Source organism: Chamaea fasciata, unplaced genomic scaffold (assembly GCF_029207755.1).
Source record: "Chamaea fasciata isolate MVZ Bird 193981 ecotype frontalis unplaced genomic scaffold, bChaFas1.0.hap1 SCAF_12, whole genome shotgun sequence".
NCBI classification, from domain to species: Eukaryota; Metazoa; Chordata; class Aves; order Passeriformes; family Sylviidae; genus Chamaea; species Chamaea fasciata.
In genome coordinates, this window is record NW_027094097.1 from 17,695,796 (window position 1) to 17,714,638 (window position 18,843).

Genomic DNA, 18,843 nt, shown 5'->3' on the forward strand with positions numbered 1-18,843 from the left:
TAAACTTTTAGTTAATCTGTGGAAAACTGTGGATATATTATTGCATCAGTAATAATGGATCTCACTTCCAAGTTTTCCTTTCCATCTATATAGAGTGATTAGCTGAAATGAAGGCAGAGATTTTAACCTTAGCAGCACAATCTAATAGCATACAGGCATCAATAAAACTCAGTACAGGACAGTTCCTTAGGACAGGATACATATGAAACCCAATAAAGAGCTGTCTCTTGTACTGATGATGTGTGACAGCTTCATGTGTTTAGTGATTGCTCAGGCAATTCTGGCCACTGTTAAATTGCTGTGGAAGGATAAGATACTTGGACAGCACAGGCATACACAAAACCCCGTGAACTCATAACAGGCACACATCCCATCATGAGACACACAGAACTCAGAAGTACTGTGCCTGAAGGTGTCAGGTGGATCCAGAAACACACAAATGAGCTGACGGTAGACCATGTATCTCATGGCTCTATGTTTACAATTCCAGTTGTGATAGGATACTTAATAATGGTGACATCTTCTAGTGTAGTTTGAACTGAATGTATTGGAGAGGTCTGAGATTACTAATTCATTACATCATGTCACAATGATTTAGTTTAGACCTCCAAAGTCACTCAGATTGGAAAATAAAAACCAGTCTAAACCACTTAACCTAAAAAGCCTGAAACTACTGTTTTTATACATATCACAGAGCACTTTCTCATCCCCTATACAGGAAAACTACTTTCACACACACACATGCACATAAATTAAGCTTAGTGAATACAAGCAGAAAAATGTGTTTTCATATACACAAGCATATTAATAAAGTGAAAATGTGTAGCAAAGTCATAGAAAAATTCATAGTACCTGGGGATGGTGGAGGTTTGTCATGTATCCCATTTTCAGCTATTAATTTTTCCTCCTAGCAGAGAAATAAAAAAGGAGACAATTTGCTTTAACTGCATCGTTTCTGAAGAACGTAAGAAATAAAACTTTTAAAGGAGTTTCTTTTATATCAACAAAATTGAAGGTTGAATTCACTGCTGATAATACACAACTTATCATCTACTCATCTCGACATCATTTTGCTAATTATCACTGCCATCAGTCACTTGTGGACACCTGAAACTCACTATTATCTTTAGTAATGAGAAATACACAGTTCTCAGAACAATTTTTTTTTATGGATGACATAAAGGTCACATAAACACAAAGGAAGAATATTCTTCCCATTTGTTAGTCTGTATAGAGTAAGACTTTAGACCAGTCAATTATGTCAGTCCCTAACTGGATATCAGCAAATCAATTAAAATGTTTTTCAAAGTTGAAGAACTTTGTTCTTGCTTTGCTGGAAAAAAAAACAGAAGTATTTGTACATTTCAGAAGGTTCTTTCACTAGGAAAGAATTACAGAGTCCTTTATGCTAATGTATTTATTTGAGGTGAAGGTGATCCTAGAGACTTCCTCCATGTTTTTATGAAAGAGCAGTAAAGTTTTGTAAGGATATGCTGTCATGTAATTTAACACATTGATGATACTGAGTGACACCAATGACTAAATGAGACAAAACTCATGAACAATTTCAAAGGAAAAGGTAATGTGTGGTTAATTTGTAGAAAAAAGTTATGATAACAATGAAAGAACTGACCATCTTCATAAACAATCTTCTAGCAAACTGATCTGAGAAACTAAATTTCTGGGTATTCCTTTCCAAGCTTATGAAAGCAGTTAGATCAGCTCAAATAGAAAACAATAGAAAAATGCAGTAAAGTCAGGCCCAGAATTTGAAAATTAACAGTATGAGCTATCTCTTGCTATAGTATCTTGTCTCATTCTCAGTTTCTTTCTTTCACATGAGGAATAACAGATGACATACTATTAAAAAAAAAAAACAAACCCAACAACTTTTGTATGGCCCATCTATCTATGTAATTGCATTTTTTCTAAAGGAATGATTAGCCATACTTGTACTCCAAAAGAAAAAGATCCCGTAATGGCAATAAATTAGTTTTCTTTGAAGTGACTGCAAACTTATCAACTTTTTATGACACCCTATGTTCCAAAACTTGTTATAAATCAACCTTTATTTAAGTCTTACCTTTAAATTCAAGCCCAGATTTTGGTCTTCTGTTAAAGAAAAACAGATATTTCAGTCAATTAGAACTAAAATTATTTTAAGTCCATGAACTATAAGGGTTCATAAGGATATGTATGCACACATATTATACATGCAAATAAATGTAAGAAAGTCCTTCCCAAACCACAGATTAGATCACTAACTTCCCAATAACTCTTTCATGGCATATCAGGACACTGATGTGAGACCTCACTTTACCTCACACTGGACAGGTGCAAGTGTGGAAGAAATGAAGCTGTATTGTTGGCTTCTGTCATAAGTTTAGAATTTGTCCAAAGAACAAATGAAATATTTTCACTGATTTTACTGAACTCGAATCCTATTGCATCTCTGAACCAAACAAGTGGAATTCTGACAGCTTTCAAGACCTGCAGCACTTACTATGTAGAAGAGGGATTAGAAAAAAATGCATATATATTTTTTCCATTTAATGCCTTCCCTTCCCAAATGGTTTTATCAAAGCAACCATTCTTTCTGAATATTGTTCTCTATAAAATTTTTCAAATTACTCCACTGAAATATAACTGAAAAAATGCTGCGATCCAACATGAAAAAAATTTGGAAAGCCACAATTTTTTCAAAATTGACTCAGTTTTGCTTCCTCTTTCCTATCCAGTAGCTACAGAGTGCTACCATCTGTGGGAGATAAAAAAATTCTTATAGAGTAAGGGCCTTACAGGCCTCTGTTCACTTCTGTCCATTTCTGTCCCTTCTGCTCACCAGAAAGCACTCTGGGAAAGCTTCAGTTAACAGGACAGCAAAAAACAAGTTTCACAACCAGAAAAGAAGTTCTATAACCAGTGTGTGGGCACCTCATGTTTGGGATTCTGCACGGACAAGGGTACACATGAGACACTGTGTGAGCAAAAAGGTGATTGGGTAAAGGAATGTGTGAACAGCAACACCTCCAGTGGCAGGCAGCCAATGCATATTGGTTTTATTTCATGAGAATGTAAACAGCTAAGAGTTTCGTGTCCGAATTCAGCATAAAAAGGCCTGGGGTTTTTTGCAGTAAATGATTTTCCTTTGCAACTGCTAAGGGGAGTCTATGATTCTTCATTCATCATTGCTGCAACCATCCTCTGTAAAAACTGCATTTTCCAGCTCTGAAACTAATTCTTATTTCCCTTTTCCTGATTTTAAAATAATGGACAAGATAATTATGCAAGAAAACTGCTATTCCAGTAGATTGGTCTTGCTCTGTTGTTATAATCCAGTAATAACCCAAATGTTCCTAATCTAACAAAATTACTTAATGAAAAAAAATTATTTGTGAAGCTTAACAACTCAGTGCTGAGATTGATAACCTGAGCCTAATGATCATGTTTTTTTCTCTATTCTGAAGAAACATCCTGACAGCAAAGTCATGATGATACAAAGTCATAATGATACAACTTTGTAGAAGGTATAAACAACAATACTATCATGCCATTTGATTATTAAAAAACTCAAGAAGCTTTTACTACTGTTTTTCAGACATGGCATTTTTTCATACAAGTAAAATAACTGATTAAAAATGTTTTTCTCTAGCCTTTTTTTTTTTTTTTGAACACTGCTAGTTTCTACAGTTTCTACTTTTTTTCCTTTTTTTTTTGTTTTGTTTTGTTTTTAACACAGTATCACTCCAAAAAGTTCCAGATTATCACCCTGACTGTTTCTGGCACATATATCAACAAAAACATAGTAGAGAATGACTGAAGTTTACAAGACAAGAGTTCACAAAACTTTCCTCCCTGCCCTGCATTTTACAGTGACTGACAATTCATTTCACAGTGAATATAGACCAATCCCTCCTCTTTATGCAGGTTTTTAATTTTCTGTGACTATTAGAAATTGTGAAGTATTTAGCAGCATTTCTTTAACTGGCCTTTAAAATATATATATACAATATTACAATATAGTATTAAAATTATTTTATTAAAAAATTGTTTTTCCCAATGGTATTAAAAGGCATGGCATTTTGACTTAAAGTAAGTTTACTTACCCTCTATTTGCACACTTGACTTATCCACCACCTGACACTCAGTTTCATGGGAAGAAACCTCTTTCTTGTCAGCATTAGGAATAGGAGATGGGGGACACTCTTCCTATGTAAAAATAGGACAAACTTCTCTAAATCATGAGATCACTGTTAAAATAGCCTGTGTATCTTGATATCTCTATGACACATTTAGTGTATTAATGTCCCAGTCACATTCAGAATTCTCACTAATATTTTAAGATACTAAATTATAAAATTTGCTTATTCTCTTGTTGTTGTTTTCTTGGGGGCTTTTTGTGGTTTTTGTGTTGTTGTTTAGGGCAACATTTATTTATGTAAATAAAATCTAAACCTTACAGTGATCAAAAGGAGGTTGGCAAGCATGAAGTGATTAGTTCACAGGGCAAGTACTCTCTGTCACCTTATTTGGTTACAAGAGTCCATGAAATTATTCTGTTTGCTTGTTTGCTATGGCATATGTAATCTTGATCATCAACCATTTACCTACTATATCACAGCTGTGAGGGATTAATGACACATCCTTGCTGGTTTACCCATTGATCACACACCAGTGTTCCACATCTTCTACTCACTCCTTTTTTTTCCCCTTCCCTTCCCTCCTCTTACCAGCTACTGTATCTTTACCTTGGGGTAAAGATTTTCTGATTCTTTCACGTTTTGGGATTTGTGGTGTATATTCTAAGACTGATGGCTCTACTTTACTAGTGCTGGGTTTTTTTGAAGAGACTTTTTTAAGAAAACTTTCATTGCCTTTTTCCTACTCAGTACTTCTTCCTGTCTGTTCAATTTTTGTATCATTTTTGATTTAACTTTAAGTGTGCCTTAACAGTACTAAGTTCATTGCTGGTTAAGACAATCAAAATTTATAGTACACAAAAATTCCCTGGTCTTCAAGAATAGGTTAATTTATTTTGTTTGATTCTGAATCTCCCCATTTCTATATAAGTCTGTGCTCATTAGCACAATACTGAACGATTAACTAAGCTTTCACCATTTAACAGTAAAGTTACTAGTGCTTATAACAAATCATCTACTATGTAAGTACCATTACTGGACATTTTACAAGACTAAATTATGCATGATAATTATATACAATACCAGTGTGATCTTAATAATCAAAGAGAAGGACTGTGACAACCAAAAACCTATCTAACTCGTGTAAATGAATCACAAAAATTAGAATGGGAAATAAATATTGAATACATGTCTGAAGAGTAAGAAGAGAATACAAAGTATCATAAATATAAACATTCATTAATATATTAAAACATGGTAAAGGAACTAATGCATTTAAAAATCTTACCTTTTTAGTTTTGCAGGGAACAGAATAAATAGCATTGGTGCTAAAGCTTCCTTCTCTTTTCTCATTACTCTGACAGCTGGACTTTGCCTCTTTATCAGCATCTGAAAGGTAGGTATCCATGTCCTCATCTTCACCATATTTGCCCGATATTTCCAGGGATTGTGGAGGAGATCTGTCACAACCTTCAAGTTTCCAGTCAGATCTGCAAAACAGCAATTTAATGCCTGTTTCAGCAGTGCTTACTCTTCAAAAAACCCCCAACATTAGTAAAGTAGAACCATCAGTCTTACTATAGACACAAGACCAAAGAGACAGACAGACATCTAAGCTTCTGTTAGCTGCAAACAAGGAATGTAGTTGTCTTGCTTCTGAGACAAATTTCAGGAGAAAACGCCCTGGAATGAGCGTTTCCCCTAAAGAGAAATGGCTTCAATAACTCCCTTTTCTTCTGCCAATGAGAGAAGCAGATACCAGCAAAAAACGGCGGAGCACTGCAGAGAGGACTGGGCAGGAGCAGCCCGGCTCCCAAGCAGGGCAGAGACGGAGACCCGTAGGATTTTTCACTGGTGCCGGCTGCTCCCCGGCTCTGGGCTGTGTGGAGCCTGGGGGTGGCCCCCGGAGGGAAGTGGGGTGTTCCCGGGCACGCACCGGCTCTGGGCTTCCCCACAGCGCAGCAGCAAAAGAAGCCAAGCCGGCAAGCTCGGTCACGGTGCAAAAGCAAAAAAATAGAACCAAAAAGAATCAGGCAAAACCCACAGAAAGAGCAGGATCCTCAGTCAGTGATACCGGCCGCATGTGTCCAGTCCAACAGCCCACACCGAAAGGGAAGGGCTGCGTCTCGCCCTGCCACAAACTCCCTCCAGAAACCCCGCCAGGCTCCCATTCATCTCAACAGCCCCACAGCCAGGGAAGATGAGGGGGTGGGTGGTAGGGGAAAGCAGCCACCCTGGGCACAAACTAAACAAAACTGATAAAACTCCTCGAAACGATATGGAATAATAAACCATCTCCAAGACAGTAGTCTATGTGTATACTCTAAAACAGACAATTAACAATGGTACTACCTTTTCCTATCTTAAAATGCTAATTAGAGATGGAAGGTTCCTAATTCTACCAAAAAGACAGCCTGAAATAATCACTGTAGCACAAAGGAAATATCTTACATGTAATTCAAGTGATTCCTCAGTTCATCACATTCTGTAAAATTAATCATCATTTGACAGAAATAGTATATGATTTTACTTTTGACTACTGTACAATCCAAATCTGCCTCTCTTAAGATTGTATGTGTGACACCACTTCACAAGAAATGGAATAAGGATTGTTAGACACTTCAGACTGAATTTATGATGTGCTAAGAAAAAGTAAGTAGCTGTAACAGCAGGAGTGCTGTCTCTTTGGTAAAACTGATCATTGAGAGACTCCATTTCTAATTTAAGATATCAAACCAGAAAGTATACACTACCCTATTCTGAGCTCTGTGACTGTTGCATATGGTTCAAAACATTCTTGCTCCAAGCAGGTGGAATCGCCCTCAGAAAGCGATTGCTGCCGAGGCTGAGGAATAGCCACAGTGCGCCCTGTGAGAGCTGTTGTGAGGATCGCTGCTGCCAGAGCAGACCTGGAAGAAAACAGAATAAAGCAGTACTGATGCTTTCTCTGTGCTCCACATTTTACAGCTTTTCCTTGGCAAAGTGTCTTCACTGTTTAATCAAAGCACAACATTCGCAGTTAACAAGCATAAATACCACTGAATGCTACGGGACTGGTTATAACCTATTACATCCCAAAGTAAAGCATAAAATACAACAAGCGATTTTAATGCAGCTCTCCAAGAGTAAGGTACAATATCTATTGGTTTTCCCAAATCACATGCATGGAAATCATGGGATATACTGAGTTACTTTCCCAAAATTCACATCAATAATTTACAGTATTTAGCATTCACTTTAGCTATAACAATACTACCTGGTGTTGTGTTGGAAAGCTCTTCCATGTCCTGCTATTTTGTCTCCATTACTCCCTACTCTAAACCTTTTATTGATGACTGTGAGGTTGTTAATAAATGTTGGCATACTGCAAACCAGGACAAGCAAACAAAAGTGCCTATTTGTGGGATCCTGTGGAGTACAGAGAAGGGTATGATGAAAAAGAAAAATAAGTAGTAACTAAGATTAAAGCAGTGAAATACTGAGAACTGTAAAATGAAAGACAAGAACTTGATGCCAGAAAGGAAGAAGAAATTAACTAGAATTAAGTAGGAATGTTACAGACACTAGAAAGACCATGGAAAACAATCAGAACGGAACTAAATGCAGAGAAAACACAGAATAAAAACGGTAAGAAACTACAAACTTAAAAGAAAAATAATTTGCATTTTTCCAATCCGGCATGGTTTTACATGCCAGTTTTTTAAGTCCCTGGTACAGGAGCAAGGTTTAATTTATGTTTGTCTAATGAGCTAATATTTCCTTACTCACAGCACTAGTGCTGCTGTAGTCCTACACTCTACTGTAGCAGCCAAATTAAAAATTAGGCTAACTTTAAACAGTCCATTTGTCTTTAATTGACTCAGGTAAGTCACATGTTCATAACCATTACTGTCCTGAATATTTACCATGCTTAGGAGGGGGGAGAAAAAGTTCAGAGTGGGAAACTGCCCCCCTTAAAAATATATTCTTTTTATAAAAAGCTTTGTATTATAATGACATGCAATTCTTCTAATCAGGCTTTTCTAGTATGCTACAATATCTGACAAAACAACAAAAAATTAAAAAAAAAAAAATTCAAAACATACCTGGGCCTTTCTGGAGAAGGGTTTGGACTACGAGGGGGAGGGGTGCGGGGAGCTGCAGGTTTAGGAGCTACGGTAGCAGCAGGGACCAGGCCATGAGCTATGTGTTTCTAAATGATTTAAAATAAAATTAGTTGACAATGACTTTAAGGATCACAATGAATAAAACCACAGAACTGAATGTGCACAGAAACTATCAATGCAAAATAATACAAAAAGGAAGAACAATTACATGCAATTAATGTAAACAGAAGACATGAAATGGCATTTCATTCCCCTTAAAGTCAGAACACCATGTAAAGCTGGCAAGTTAATTTAACATTTATGAACTTCAAGTTGCTCTTGAAGATTAGAAATATAATTTACATGAGACCCATGAATGTGTTTTCTATCCACTATATCGCAATCTGCAAAGCCAGAATTTTAACTTACTCATCTTTTTCCAATATATATAGAAAAAAAACTGTACTAGAAAATAACTTTTTTCAAAATATCTGAATGCTGCTTCAGAGTTACAATATTAGTCCCTTTCTTCTAGAGTCTGTCTATCCTCAATCATAGCAGTATGAGATGGAAAAAAAACCCTTACCACTAAGTCTTGCAGTCAAAGGTTCAACCTTAATTACAAAAAAATCAAAAACAAACTAATACATTTTTTCATCAGCAAATGCAGTATTTTTTTTTTTTTAACTGGTATAACATTAAATACCAGGTCAGAAAAACTAGGGCCAGAGTTCCTAGAAAAGTACTGTGAAGGAAACCATATCCTGGCCGAGGTTGGAAGGGAGCTCTGGAGATTGTCCAGTTCAAGTTCCTGTTCAAAGCTGGGTCAGTCACCAGAGGGTTGCTTGGTATCCTGTCCAGTCATGTTTTGTGTATCTGCAACCTGGTCCAGTGCTGAACCACCCCACAGGATTTTATTATTACGTTTAAGTTGAATTCACTGTAAACACAAGTTTGTGCTCACTGCCTCTTGTCCTCTCTCCAGGCATCAGAAAATACTATGCCATAATAAAGTCCGCCACCTTTGGGCAGATGTTACTTTTTTACGGGGTGAAACAGACTAAGTTCCTGCTATTTCTGCTATTTTCAGCTCTTTTTTCTCTCAGTTATTTTTTAATTCACTCCTTCAACAGGAGAATGAAGATGCAAACTGGGAAATATTTCTGTTTTTACACAAAGGCACATCAAATAATTAAATGGTGCATTAAAAGACTATCTTTTTACTCAGTCTTGCAAATGCACTGCTCTCTAATTCTGCATGTCTGTCTGGCATGCACCATTCCGTTTACTACAGCTTCTTGGTTGTAGACACGACTATGAATGACCCTACTGCGGCTACCAGGGAACACAGCTGAAGTCATCCCACAGTAAAAGTATGACAACTTCATTCTAGTAATAAAAATCCAATTAGTTCAAGTACGCTGGAAAAGAACACCCGCACAACTGCCGGCAACCCTACGGGCTCCTCTGGGCCTTGGATCAGAACTTTTATCAGTTCGCCCGCCAGCACCGAGCGGCTGTTTCGGGGACGGCCTCGGCCGCCCGGCAGCGAGCGGGGCCGCACCGCCAGCCCCGGCCGGCGCGCGGAGCTCCCCGCGGGGCAGGGCAGGAGCCGCCCCCGGCCCGCCGAACCTCCGCCCTTCCGAACAAGCCGGGCAGGCCCGCGACTGACGGAAGGAACGCAACGGTCCCCGGATACCGTTTTGTCTTTGCCTGGACTTCGTTTTTCTCCCCGATTTTCAAGGCGCTCGGCGATCACCGGCATCAGCCGCAGGGCGCGGCCGCCTGCCCCAGAAACCACCCCAGGTCCCGCAGAACCCCGCCGTGCTGCCGGCCCCGCTCACGGCAACGGAGCCCCGCGCCAGCCGGGGCGATACTCACGAAGGGGCTGCTCCGGCCTCTCCTGAACAGGAACGCCATCACGACGCCTCCAACCACCGCCCCACGGCCGCCGCGCCGGACGCTTCGCCCTGGCGACCCGCCTGGAAACAACGGCCCGGCGGATTCGTTGCGGGCTGCCCTGCTCCAGTCAGCGCGCGCCTTACTCAGCGCGTTGCTCCCCGCGGCCAGGCCCGCCCCGCCCGCCGAGCTGGGGCTGCCGCTTCCCGGCCCCGCTGTGCTCCGGGCCCGTGTCTGCTGCGGCGGCTCCTCTGCGCCGGGCAGCGCGGACCGCCGGCCGCCGCTGCGCCTCTGCCGGCCCTCAGCGTGCGGCTGCGCTCCGGGACGCGTGTTCGCTGCGTGCCCGCCGTGCTGCCGGCGGTGCTCGTCCTTACAGCGTGCCTCAGCCTCCAGGGCTCCCGATTCCCCTTCGAGCCGGAGCACCGCGTCAAGCCGGCAAACGTGAAAATCATCTCTCCCAGCAGCTGCCTTTTAATAATTGGTCTGGAGACTTCCACCAGCTGAGGGATGGAGGTGCCTCTGGAGTTGGCTTTGCAATTCAGGAAGATTTTCTCCCACCGAGGGTGGATGAAGGTACGGAAAAGGCAGTGTGGTTTGTTGTTTGTTTGTGGTTTTTTTTTTCCGCCGTCTGTGTGTTTTAATTCAGGCGTTTTTCAGATTGAGTAGTAAAACTGGAAGTAGAATAGGCAACCCAACACAGCAGCGTGTATTAAAGTGAACAGGGTTGCTGGCCGATTTTGATATGTTCACCTTAATGGTAAGGAAGCTTGAGGAAGGAGATAGTGTCTCCTCCAGAATACTGCATCCTAAGTTGATGATTAAAATTTATAAGATTGGAACAGGTTTGTAAAATGTGTTGCTATTTTCCGACATTTCTTTCTAGGATGTAACTGCTGCTGAAGGAGGATTTTAAAGGAGGTCTGATGACAACAAAAGCAAACCTTCCTGTGACAGCAGGATCTATAGTTGTCCCTTACGGGCATGTGATTGGGAATGAGAAGTGGAGAGGGTCAGAGGTAGCCCAAAGGCTCCAAGGTAAGCACAACCGGGCTGGAAGAGGAAAAGCGAGTCAGGCAAAACATTCCCCTCTATTGCCCAGTAACGTTAAGAACGGCTGGAATACGCTTTACTCTGTGCCTGACTAGTCCTGTATTTGTAGTACAGACTTCCTTAGCAGGCTGGAAGATCCCGTTTGTTTGTCATGTATCCATGTGATCAGCTCAGTTTTCATTGTTGCAGAGCACTGGAGGGAAGCAGCAGAATCTGCTGTTGTGCATATGCATCTCCACTGAACTGCCTTGAATTTACATCTATACTCTGCTACCCTCTTGCTGGCGCAACAAACAAAATTATGATGATCCCTCCAGAAAAGCATGTGTGATATTTTTGTTCAAGTCCAGAGTTTACTGAGCAGCTCTAGTACTTTTAAATCTGTAGACCGGAATTGCTATTAATTTGCATTACTAAAGAGATCACACAGTAGTTCTGACTGCTTGTAATAGATTTACTTAAAGGGAAAAAAAGGCTTTTTATAAAGTTCATTATGAAGTCAATAGAATTACTGACACTTTAGGAAGGCTGTGCTGTAAAGTAATTGTTGGTATATTTTTAACTACTGTATTTTTTCTTCTAACAATCTCACCCTAAGGCAAAGTTAGACTCATCTTTGAAGATGGCTTGGGACTGGTGGACTTTCATCTTTCAAACAGAACTTGCATTTTACTTATTTCTGAGGCAGATTTGGTTGCAGGGGATGAATTCAAACGAAGATTGGTTAGGTTTAGAAATGTAAGTGCTATATAAAAAGAAAAGTTTTCACTTGATATTTGTTTATTCCATGCTTCTGAAAACATTCTTCTTGTGGTTTTTGTTGGTTTTGTTTGTTTGTTTGTTTTTAATTCCATTGGAGCTGACCTTCTGGGATAATTTTCACGTGAAAACTGAAAAATTCTGCAGCTGTGTGATAATGCTGTATTAAACCTCAGTCCTGTTGCTGCAACTTACATTCTTCCTCTGATTTGCTATTAGGCAGCTCATACTTGCAAGAATTTCTCTCTGTTGCATTGCTTTAACTTGTCATTAACAACGTTTTTTCTAATATCTTTTTCCTTTCAATACAGGCCAGCAGTCTGAGGGGAATTGTAATTGTAGAGAAAACCCAAATCAGTGATCAGTACTACTCTGGAGTACAAAAACTTGTTGTACTGGAACTTGGAATGGTGTTGCTTCCTGTGGCAAATCAAGGAGAAGCTTCTCAGCTTATTATTCAACTAGTAAGTTTCTGTGTTATATCAAAACATGGGATGTATAGGAAAGCAGGTGGATCTCCTCAATGATCGTTTCAGAAAGAATACATAGGATCTTAAAGGAACACAACATTATTTGAATGTAAGGAATAAATCTTCTGCAACAGTGATATGGTGGTATAGTTCAGTGGAAAGAAGGCTCATTTGGGAACAAAGAAAAAAGGCTGAAGAATATGATCCTGGATTTTTTAAATGTAATCTTGTCCTGAAGTACCACTAGGTAGCGTTAGGCAAATGCCCCTGTCAAAATCAACTTGAGATTTTGCTTTCTCTAAGGCTAGGGGAACTGTATTAAAATTATTTCTTTTTATCCTTTCTCTGACCTCATCAAAAAGGCAACAAAAATAATTGTTTTCATTTGTTGTCACTATTAAGAAATTGCTTGTTTCCTAGTAGGATTTTGTCGAACTTTATCCACTAAAGGAGGCCACCTAAGGAGGGAGCTTGTTTTTAGAACTTCCTAGGGATTGCGTTGCTCTGTTTCGAGCCGAGTCATTTTACACGCCGGAGGCAGAGCTTTGGCAGAGGCGCGGGGTGTCGCTGACAGCTCTCTCTGGCCGCAGGTGCGGGAGCAGAGCCGGGATCGCGGTGCCAACCCCTTCCTCCGCAGGCAGCGCGCTCCGCGGGCAGAGCCCGCCGTGCTCCGCGCCGTGCAGCGCATCCCCGGCGTCGGGAAAACAAAAGCGCTGCTGCTGCTGCAGCACTTCGGAAGCATCCATCGGCTGTGTAACGCATCCGTCAGTGAGCTCGAGCAAATAGTTGGACAAGCAGCAGCACAACAGATTTATTCTTTTTTACACTCCTGATGGGCATGCGCAGTGGTATTTTGCAAAATGAAAACTTGGGGGGTTTCTTCTGAATTATAAAACTTTGGTTTTAATAATCACATATTGTGCTCATTTTTGTAATCATGGCGAGCAGCAACTGGACTCTGATGCTTTTTTTTTACGTCTGCTCTGTTCATAGAGATTAAGCTGTGCAGAGTGTCTTGGAAAGAAGTCTGTAAAGTATTTTGTATATATCTGGAATAAAAAAAAAAAACAAGAAAGCTGTCTTCTTCAGTATCTGTGTTAAAAAAGGGAAGAGCAATATGCTTGCTTACTTTGGTCTTACAGAAAAAACCACCATATGAATATGTGCATAGTATCTTCTCAGTAACTCGAACTATGTTACATGTTTTTAACATGTTAACATCTTACATATTTTTACAAGTTAGCATATATTGCTTTATAGTAACATCTTTGATTTATAACTTTTTGGAGTTCCTTTGGAAAGTCCTACTGGAATACAGGTTTGATTTTACCCTTATTTCTCTGGTCACCCTCCAGTTCATACGGTGTTAACAAATTTATTCCCATATGGCCAATATCCAAAATACTGGTTAATTCATGTTGTCTTTTTGCATATAGGTTGGCATACTAATAATAAATTGTAAAATATGTTGATATATTAATTATAACTTCTAATATTTTAATTATACTATAATATACACTACAAAGAAAATAATATGGGAAGCTTTGAACAAAATTCATAATTCATACTACTCTTCCAGTGTTAATATTTTGAAAATTTATTTGTAAAGAGGATTGGTTTTCCTGACATCTTGCGTTTTATTTTAAGTTACATTCTTATTCTATTTTCTAAGGGTAAAATTGCCTTTTTTCATGAGGAGGTATGTGAAAAGAATCTTTCATACTACTTTGGAGTTTGAATCACAGCAGGAAGGCAGCTGAGTAGGATTTTTTTTCCCTTTTATGGGAGCCTTGGCACCTCTGAAAGTCACCTCTTATACTGGTTAGCATGGACAGCAGGTGGACCTGTTATTTATATTGATTCTGTACTTGGGATGAAAATTTGTCTGTAACTTGGCCATCATTATTTCATTTAGTGAATAATAAACATCAGAAATTTTCAAAAGTACAAAAAAAGATACTACTTTTTTCAGGCAAGTAGGGAGTACTTTAAGCTTCTTTATACATGGCTTTGCTCAGATTTTATTCCCTCTAAGGGAATTTATCCCCTTAACCCCTTTATTCCCTCTATTTGTCACTTTGCTATGAAGACTGGATTTCACATCTAAAGGCATGTGGCTATTGTGTTGCAGGACAAACACCTTTCCCCTGTGACAAAAGGCCATCTACTCAGAGCATCAAACACAGTTCACTTCAAGTGTAACAATATTAATTCCAGGCTGAACTACTAATCTATTGCTAACCTTTCTTTTTAGGGCTTTACAGCAACCTATCCTTGTGAGTAGACACTTGTTACAAGAATTCCTGTGGTCTGAGCAAGAACATAAGGCACACACTCATTTCACCGCCAGTTAAGTGAGCTGTTGGCTACCACTCAGTGTAGAACGAGTCCTTAGTTAGCAGACAGAAAACGAAGAAGAGTATTTGTATGGCACCTGAGAGGCCCAAAATTTTACTTGAATTGATGAGCGTGGCTTAAATTTAAAAAGCCAAACTTTCTTCAGGGACAAGTGAGTGTGATGATGGGAAGGGAAAGACAGTTATTCAGGAGCTAAGAGGGGAAGTATTTCCAGGAAGACTATCACAGCAGTTTAAGAGAAGTGAAGAGCTGGAAGGGTGACTGGTGTGACTTTGCTAAAGGTTTGGTTACTTGGACAGCAATTTCAGCACACAGCTGAAGTAAATCTCATCACTATGGAACACTGTATGACAGAGCTGTGCAGATCAGGGCATGGCTGCTGCTGCTGCTGCTTTTGTGTGTCAAAGCAGCACTCCTACCAATGCACGTAAAAAGTAACTTGTAAGGATGGGCAAGTCACAAGTAATTTACAAAGTATTGTTTTATGTAACCTTTATAGGGAAACCAGGAATATGTTTACACTCTTTGTAAGGAAGTTGGTTTTTAAACTCTTAGTTGATATTGCACAATACAGGAACTTTGAAGAAAAGTTTCTTAGATGTCTGTAAGCAACATTAGAGAAACACACAAGAGGTATGGCAACAGTAAATAGCAAAAACCTGTAAATTATGCTTTATCATCCAATCTGCAGCAGAATCAAAAAGCTACTACTAAACGGCAGCATCTGATTTTTATTCTTAAATAAGGGTCATAAAGATATTTACACCTACTACATAAGAAATTAAAAATAAATGACAACTCTAAAGTTTACACCCAGATGCAGATTTTCATGTAAATTTTAAGTATCTATCTACTCTGTAGATGGCAATGTTAACTAACACTACAGTGTTAGCAATTTTCAATTAATTTCAGGAAATAGAAGAATCTCAAAGAAATGCTCACCAGTTATGTTTTGTCCCTCTCCTTACTATAGATAAAGCTTGCTCATGATTTTTTCCAAGGGCAGAAGGAATTTTTTTTGCTTGATGTGATAGTAAGTATCCTGCCCCTTAGCACAAGCACTTCTTTTTTCATATTTTAAAGCATCACTGCAGTTTATGTGCCCTTGAATCAATATATTATATCCATTTTGAGATTTGTTTCACCGCTATCCATTTTATCAAGACTAGTGAGATACAAGTCTTAAGTAGTTTAAATAACATTTGAAATAAAGCCTGTTGTTAACAATTTAATAAGCAGGCATTTAAAATGTTACCTAAATCACAAAAAGAGCAGAGTAAAAGCCTTTTGGAGTTCAAACGACCTTTTAAATTTTAAGCCTTGTAATTCTCTTCCAGAATTAAATAACCTATTCAGTAGGCTACATCTGGTACTCTGAGGAAGCATCTCTGCATAAAAACACAACTCTCTGAAGCCACCCCTTGGCACAAGACTAGTTTCTCTGAATAGTATTATTCCCTCCCACCTGTGGTTTGTTAAGATAATTCTTTAAAATAGTGTGAAGTAATTCATTATTTGCTCTAAACTTCACGAGCCAAATCATTCTTTAATTTGTCCCCTATTATTTTGCATTCAGCATCAAGTTTGCAATAAATAACTCCCATCTAGCATAGTTATGACTATTTTTATGAAAAATCAGTCATAACTGTATTTTGAAACTCCAAAGGAGTCCAGTCCTTACGTAAGCAATTCTATAATCTACATCTTGTTATTGCATACCTCCCAAACCACTTCATTCTAACCTTCAAATACTTAAGTTTTACAGTTTTTGCCAGCTTCTGACCATATGTGCCTCAATGCACAGCAAATGAAGCCAACAGTATTTGTCTGAGTTTATACATATGCATATGAAGCTAAAATTGATCAATATTTTTATCTACATTTTCAACAAAAGTCACATTAACAGATATTTCTGAAAGATTCAGTACAATGAACTTTCTGTATTCAAAAGTGTGAAGGGAGAAAGCTTCTTCTTATTCTGAGAACTGCCAGCCACAGCTGAAGGAAGGCAGAGTGTACTTGCAGCTTTCTGTCTGTTTTTAGTTCCCCAGCTTAGAAAAGGGAGTTTTAGTGGGGCTTTCTTGGTCTGATCAATTTTATCCTCATCCATGGCCAAACAGATTAAGGAGTATGTCTTCTGCATTCCCATAGAGTAAGTTGCACTCTTGCTATGCTGTAGGAAAAAGAGAAGCATTGTAAGAATCAGCCATCCAAAATGGGTCAAAATTTTGACAATAACAAAAGGTTACTGTTCAAATGGTTTTCCAGGGCAGACTGCAGCAAGCTTTCCGTGCTAATAACATTACTGACTGAGCACAAGTCCCTTCAGAGTGCTGTGATCCTGGTGTCTTGCACATGTAGACTCAAGGGTGTTCTTGCACAGATGTGAAGCAGAGCCCTTTTGCTGTCTTTGTACAGGTTCTGTGTTGATCACAACTATGAGAGCTCCTGTGTGACATTCTCTTGGGATACCTGAAAGGCACAGCCTTCTCTGTCTTCTCTTAGCTTTGCCCTGAAGCAATCTGATTATATTCTAGCTTTTTCTTTCCAGCTGCAACTTGGAATGGCAGATGTGTAATTCCTTATTTTCAATAGGGAAAAACAATTTTAACAAAACAAGAAAACCTAACAGCAGCAGGGGCACCTTAACAGCTTCTTGGGCAACACTACTTGAGTGTCTAAGCTTGCCAGGGAATGTTAAAAGCATGAAGCAGTGGATTTAGCTAAGCTATAGGTTCTTTTCACACAACTAGTAAGTTATTTAGAGCTTAATATTTTTTAATCTTGTGATGACTCTCCCTTAGTCTAAAGCTTCTACATAGCTTACTAACTGACTAGACAGTTAAAAGTTCACCAAAATAAAAAAAATACAAACAATAATCCATGATCTAATACAAAAGTCACAGATCATTTAGAATAACAGTGCATAGAAAATAAATATGTGGTCTTGGACATTCTATTTCATTCCATTATTGTTTCACTGTGGTTTTTCCAGTGCTGAAAAGGGCAATGCATTCACCCTCTGGGACAAGTTAGGGGAAATAAAATAGGTCTTGAAATAAGTAGCTCCACTACAAAAAAAGCCCACCATCCAACCATTCTTATGCAGACAGACTACTTTAGCTCACCCAGTCACAGTGGTTTAATGGTTTAAAATTGAACACACATCTGAAGGCTTTATATATTCACAGGTTGAGTGGGATATCTGACTACATGAAAGTAAACATTAATCAGGAACTGAAGGCAGGCAAGTGAAAAAACTCCAGCATATCAAATCTGCAAAACATATTTGTCTCATTACATACCAAAGATGCCGCTGTATCCTGGCAACTGATAACCTCGAGCTCTATTGGCTGCTTTCCCACACTTTTCATTTTTTCCAGCACCTCGTTCACACCAAGCCACTTGCAATCCATGCCACCAACTGAAACAATGTAGTCACCTTCTTTTAGGCCTGCTGACTGTCAAAAAATTTGGTACAGGTTATTATGTGGAATTATAAAGACACGTAAAATGTTTTTGTCGTCATGTCTGCCCCAAAGGCATTTCAGTCTTAGATGCTACAAACCCATTCTCTAGCCACACATGTGCAACTTTCTTAAGTACACAAATTTCCTCTCGAGTTACTGTTGATGTGATTCTTCTATGCTCAAATGTTGGCTGGTTTTATGTTCTTTTCATTTTCTCCTTAAGTAAATGAACCCTGGGTTTTGCTATGCTATTGTCCCCCAGAAGACATTTTCTGCAGTGTTTAATTATTTTTCTTTGTTATTTTTATTTGTACTTCTGTGGTTATTTCTGCCTTTTCTGTAAGTAAAATGCTTATCACTGCATGTTGCTTTATCCCTTTGGATTTTCCCCTGAAAGAACATTACAAGCCAATAAAACATTCTTGTCCCTCTTTCCTCAGGCAGACACTACACCTTGCATTCCTTTCCTGATCCTTATTCTTGTTGCTATTTTTTAAAGCGTTTATTCCTTCTAACTTCCTGAATAAGACACAAAGTAACATCTGCTTTATTATTTGTGACTTTTTAACTATTAAGAATGAACAGAGAAAAAATCAACTCTAGTTTCATGTGA

At 38.9% G+C, this 18,843-nt stretch overlaps 3 protein-coding genes across 4 annotated transcripts in view; 1 reads left to right on the forward strand and 2 right to left on the reverse strand.

Annotated features, from left to right (window-relative positions):
• Positions 1 to 10,217, reverse strand: part of CEP89 (centrosomal protein 89) — a 34,078-nt gene extending 23,861 nt beyond the window's left edge. Inside the window, exons 1-7 of one of the 2 annotated variants that reach the window (XM_066194864.1) lie at positions 10,106 to 10,213; positions 8,225 to 8,331; positions 6,893 to 7,048; positions 5,428 to 5,629; positions 4,107 to 4,209; positions 2,084 to 2,112; positions 853 to 907 (exon numbers count right to left, since the gene is read on the reverse strand). In XM_066194864.1, coding sequence (XP_066050961.1) covers positions 853 to 907; positions 2,084 to 2,112; positions 4,107 to 4,209; positions 5,428 to 5,629; positions 6,893 to 7,048; positions 8,225 to 8,331; positions 10,106 to 10,144 — 691 coding nt within the window. In that variant the 5' untranslated portion in view covers positions 10,145 to 10,213. Of the gene's footprint in view, positions 1 to 852; positions 908 to 2,083; positions 2,113 to 4,106; positions 4,210 to 5,427; positions 5,630 to 6,892; positions 7,049 to 8,224; positions 8,332 to 10,105 lie in introns of both variants that reach the window. The other variant, XM_066194865.1, reaches the window with a different exon arrangement.
• Positions 10,218 to 10,320: 103 nt separating this feature from the next.
• On the forward strand, positions 10,321 to 14,344 carry FAAP24 (FA core complex associated protein 24). Its single transcript, XM_066194869.1, has 5 exons — positions 10,321 to 10,696; positions 11,007 to 11,158; positions 11,772 to 11,911; positions 12,244 to 12,396; positions 12,993 to 14,344. The coding sequence occupies exons 2-5, from the start codon at positions 11,047 to 11,049 to the stop codon at positions 13,233 to 13,235; spliced, it is 648 nt and encodes a 215-aa protein (XP_066050966.1). The 5' UTR covers positions 10,321 to 10,696; positions 11,007 to 11,046; the 3' UTR covers positions 13,236 to 14,344.
• Positions 14,345 to 15,465: 1,121 nt separating this feature from the next.
• Positions 15,466 to 18,843, reverse strand: part of RHPN2 (rhophilin Rho GTPase binding protein 2) — a 29,573-nt gene continuing 26,195 nt past the window's right edge. The window contains exons 14-15 of the mRNA XM_066194868.1: positions 18,066 to 18,221; positions 15,466 to 16,933 (exon numbers count right to left, since the gene is read on the reverse strand). Of these exons, the coding sequence (XP_066050965.1) occupies positions 16,682 to 16,933; positions 18,066 to 18,221 (408 nt within the window). The 3' untranslated portion in view covers positions 15,466 to 16,681. The remainder of the gene's footprint in view (positions 16,934 to 18,065; positions 18,222 to 18,843) is intronic.

Bases quoted from the DNA above. Each gene is read 5' to 3' on its own strand.
- FAAP24 (XM_066194869.1), top strand. From the start codon at position 11,047: ATGACAACAAAAGCAAACCTTCCTGTGACAGCAGGATCTATAGTTGTC. The intron at 11,159-11,771 runs GTAAGCACAACC...TCTCACCCTAAG, and splicing joins GGTAGCCCAAAGGCTCCAAG to GCAAAGTTAGACTCATCTTT. The intron at 11,912-12,243 runs GTAAGTGCTATA...CTTTCAATACAG, and splicing joins GATTGGTTAGGTTTAGAAAT to GCCAGCAGTCTGAGGGGAAT.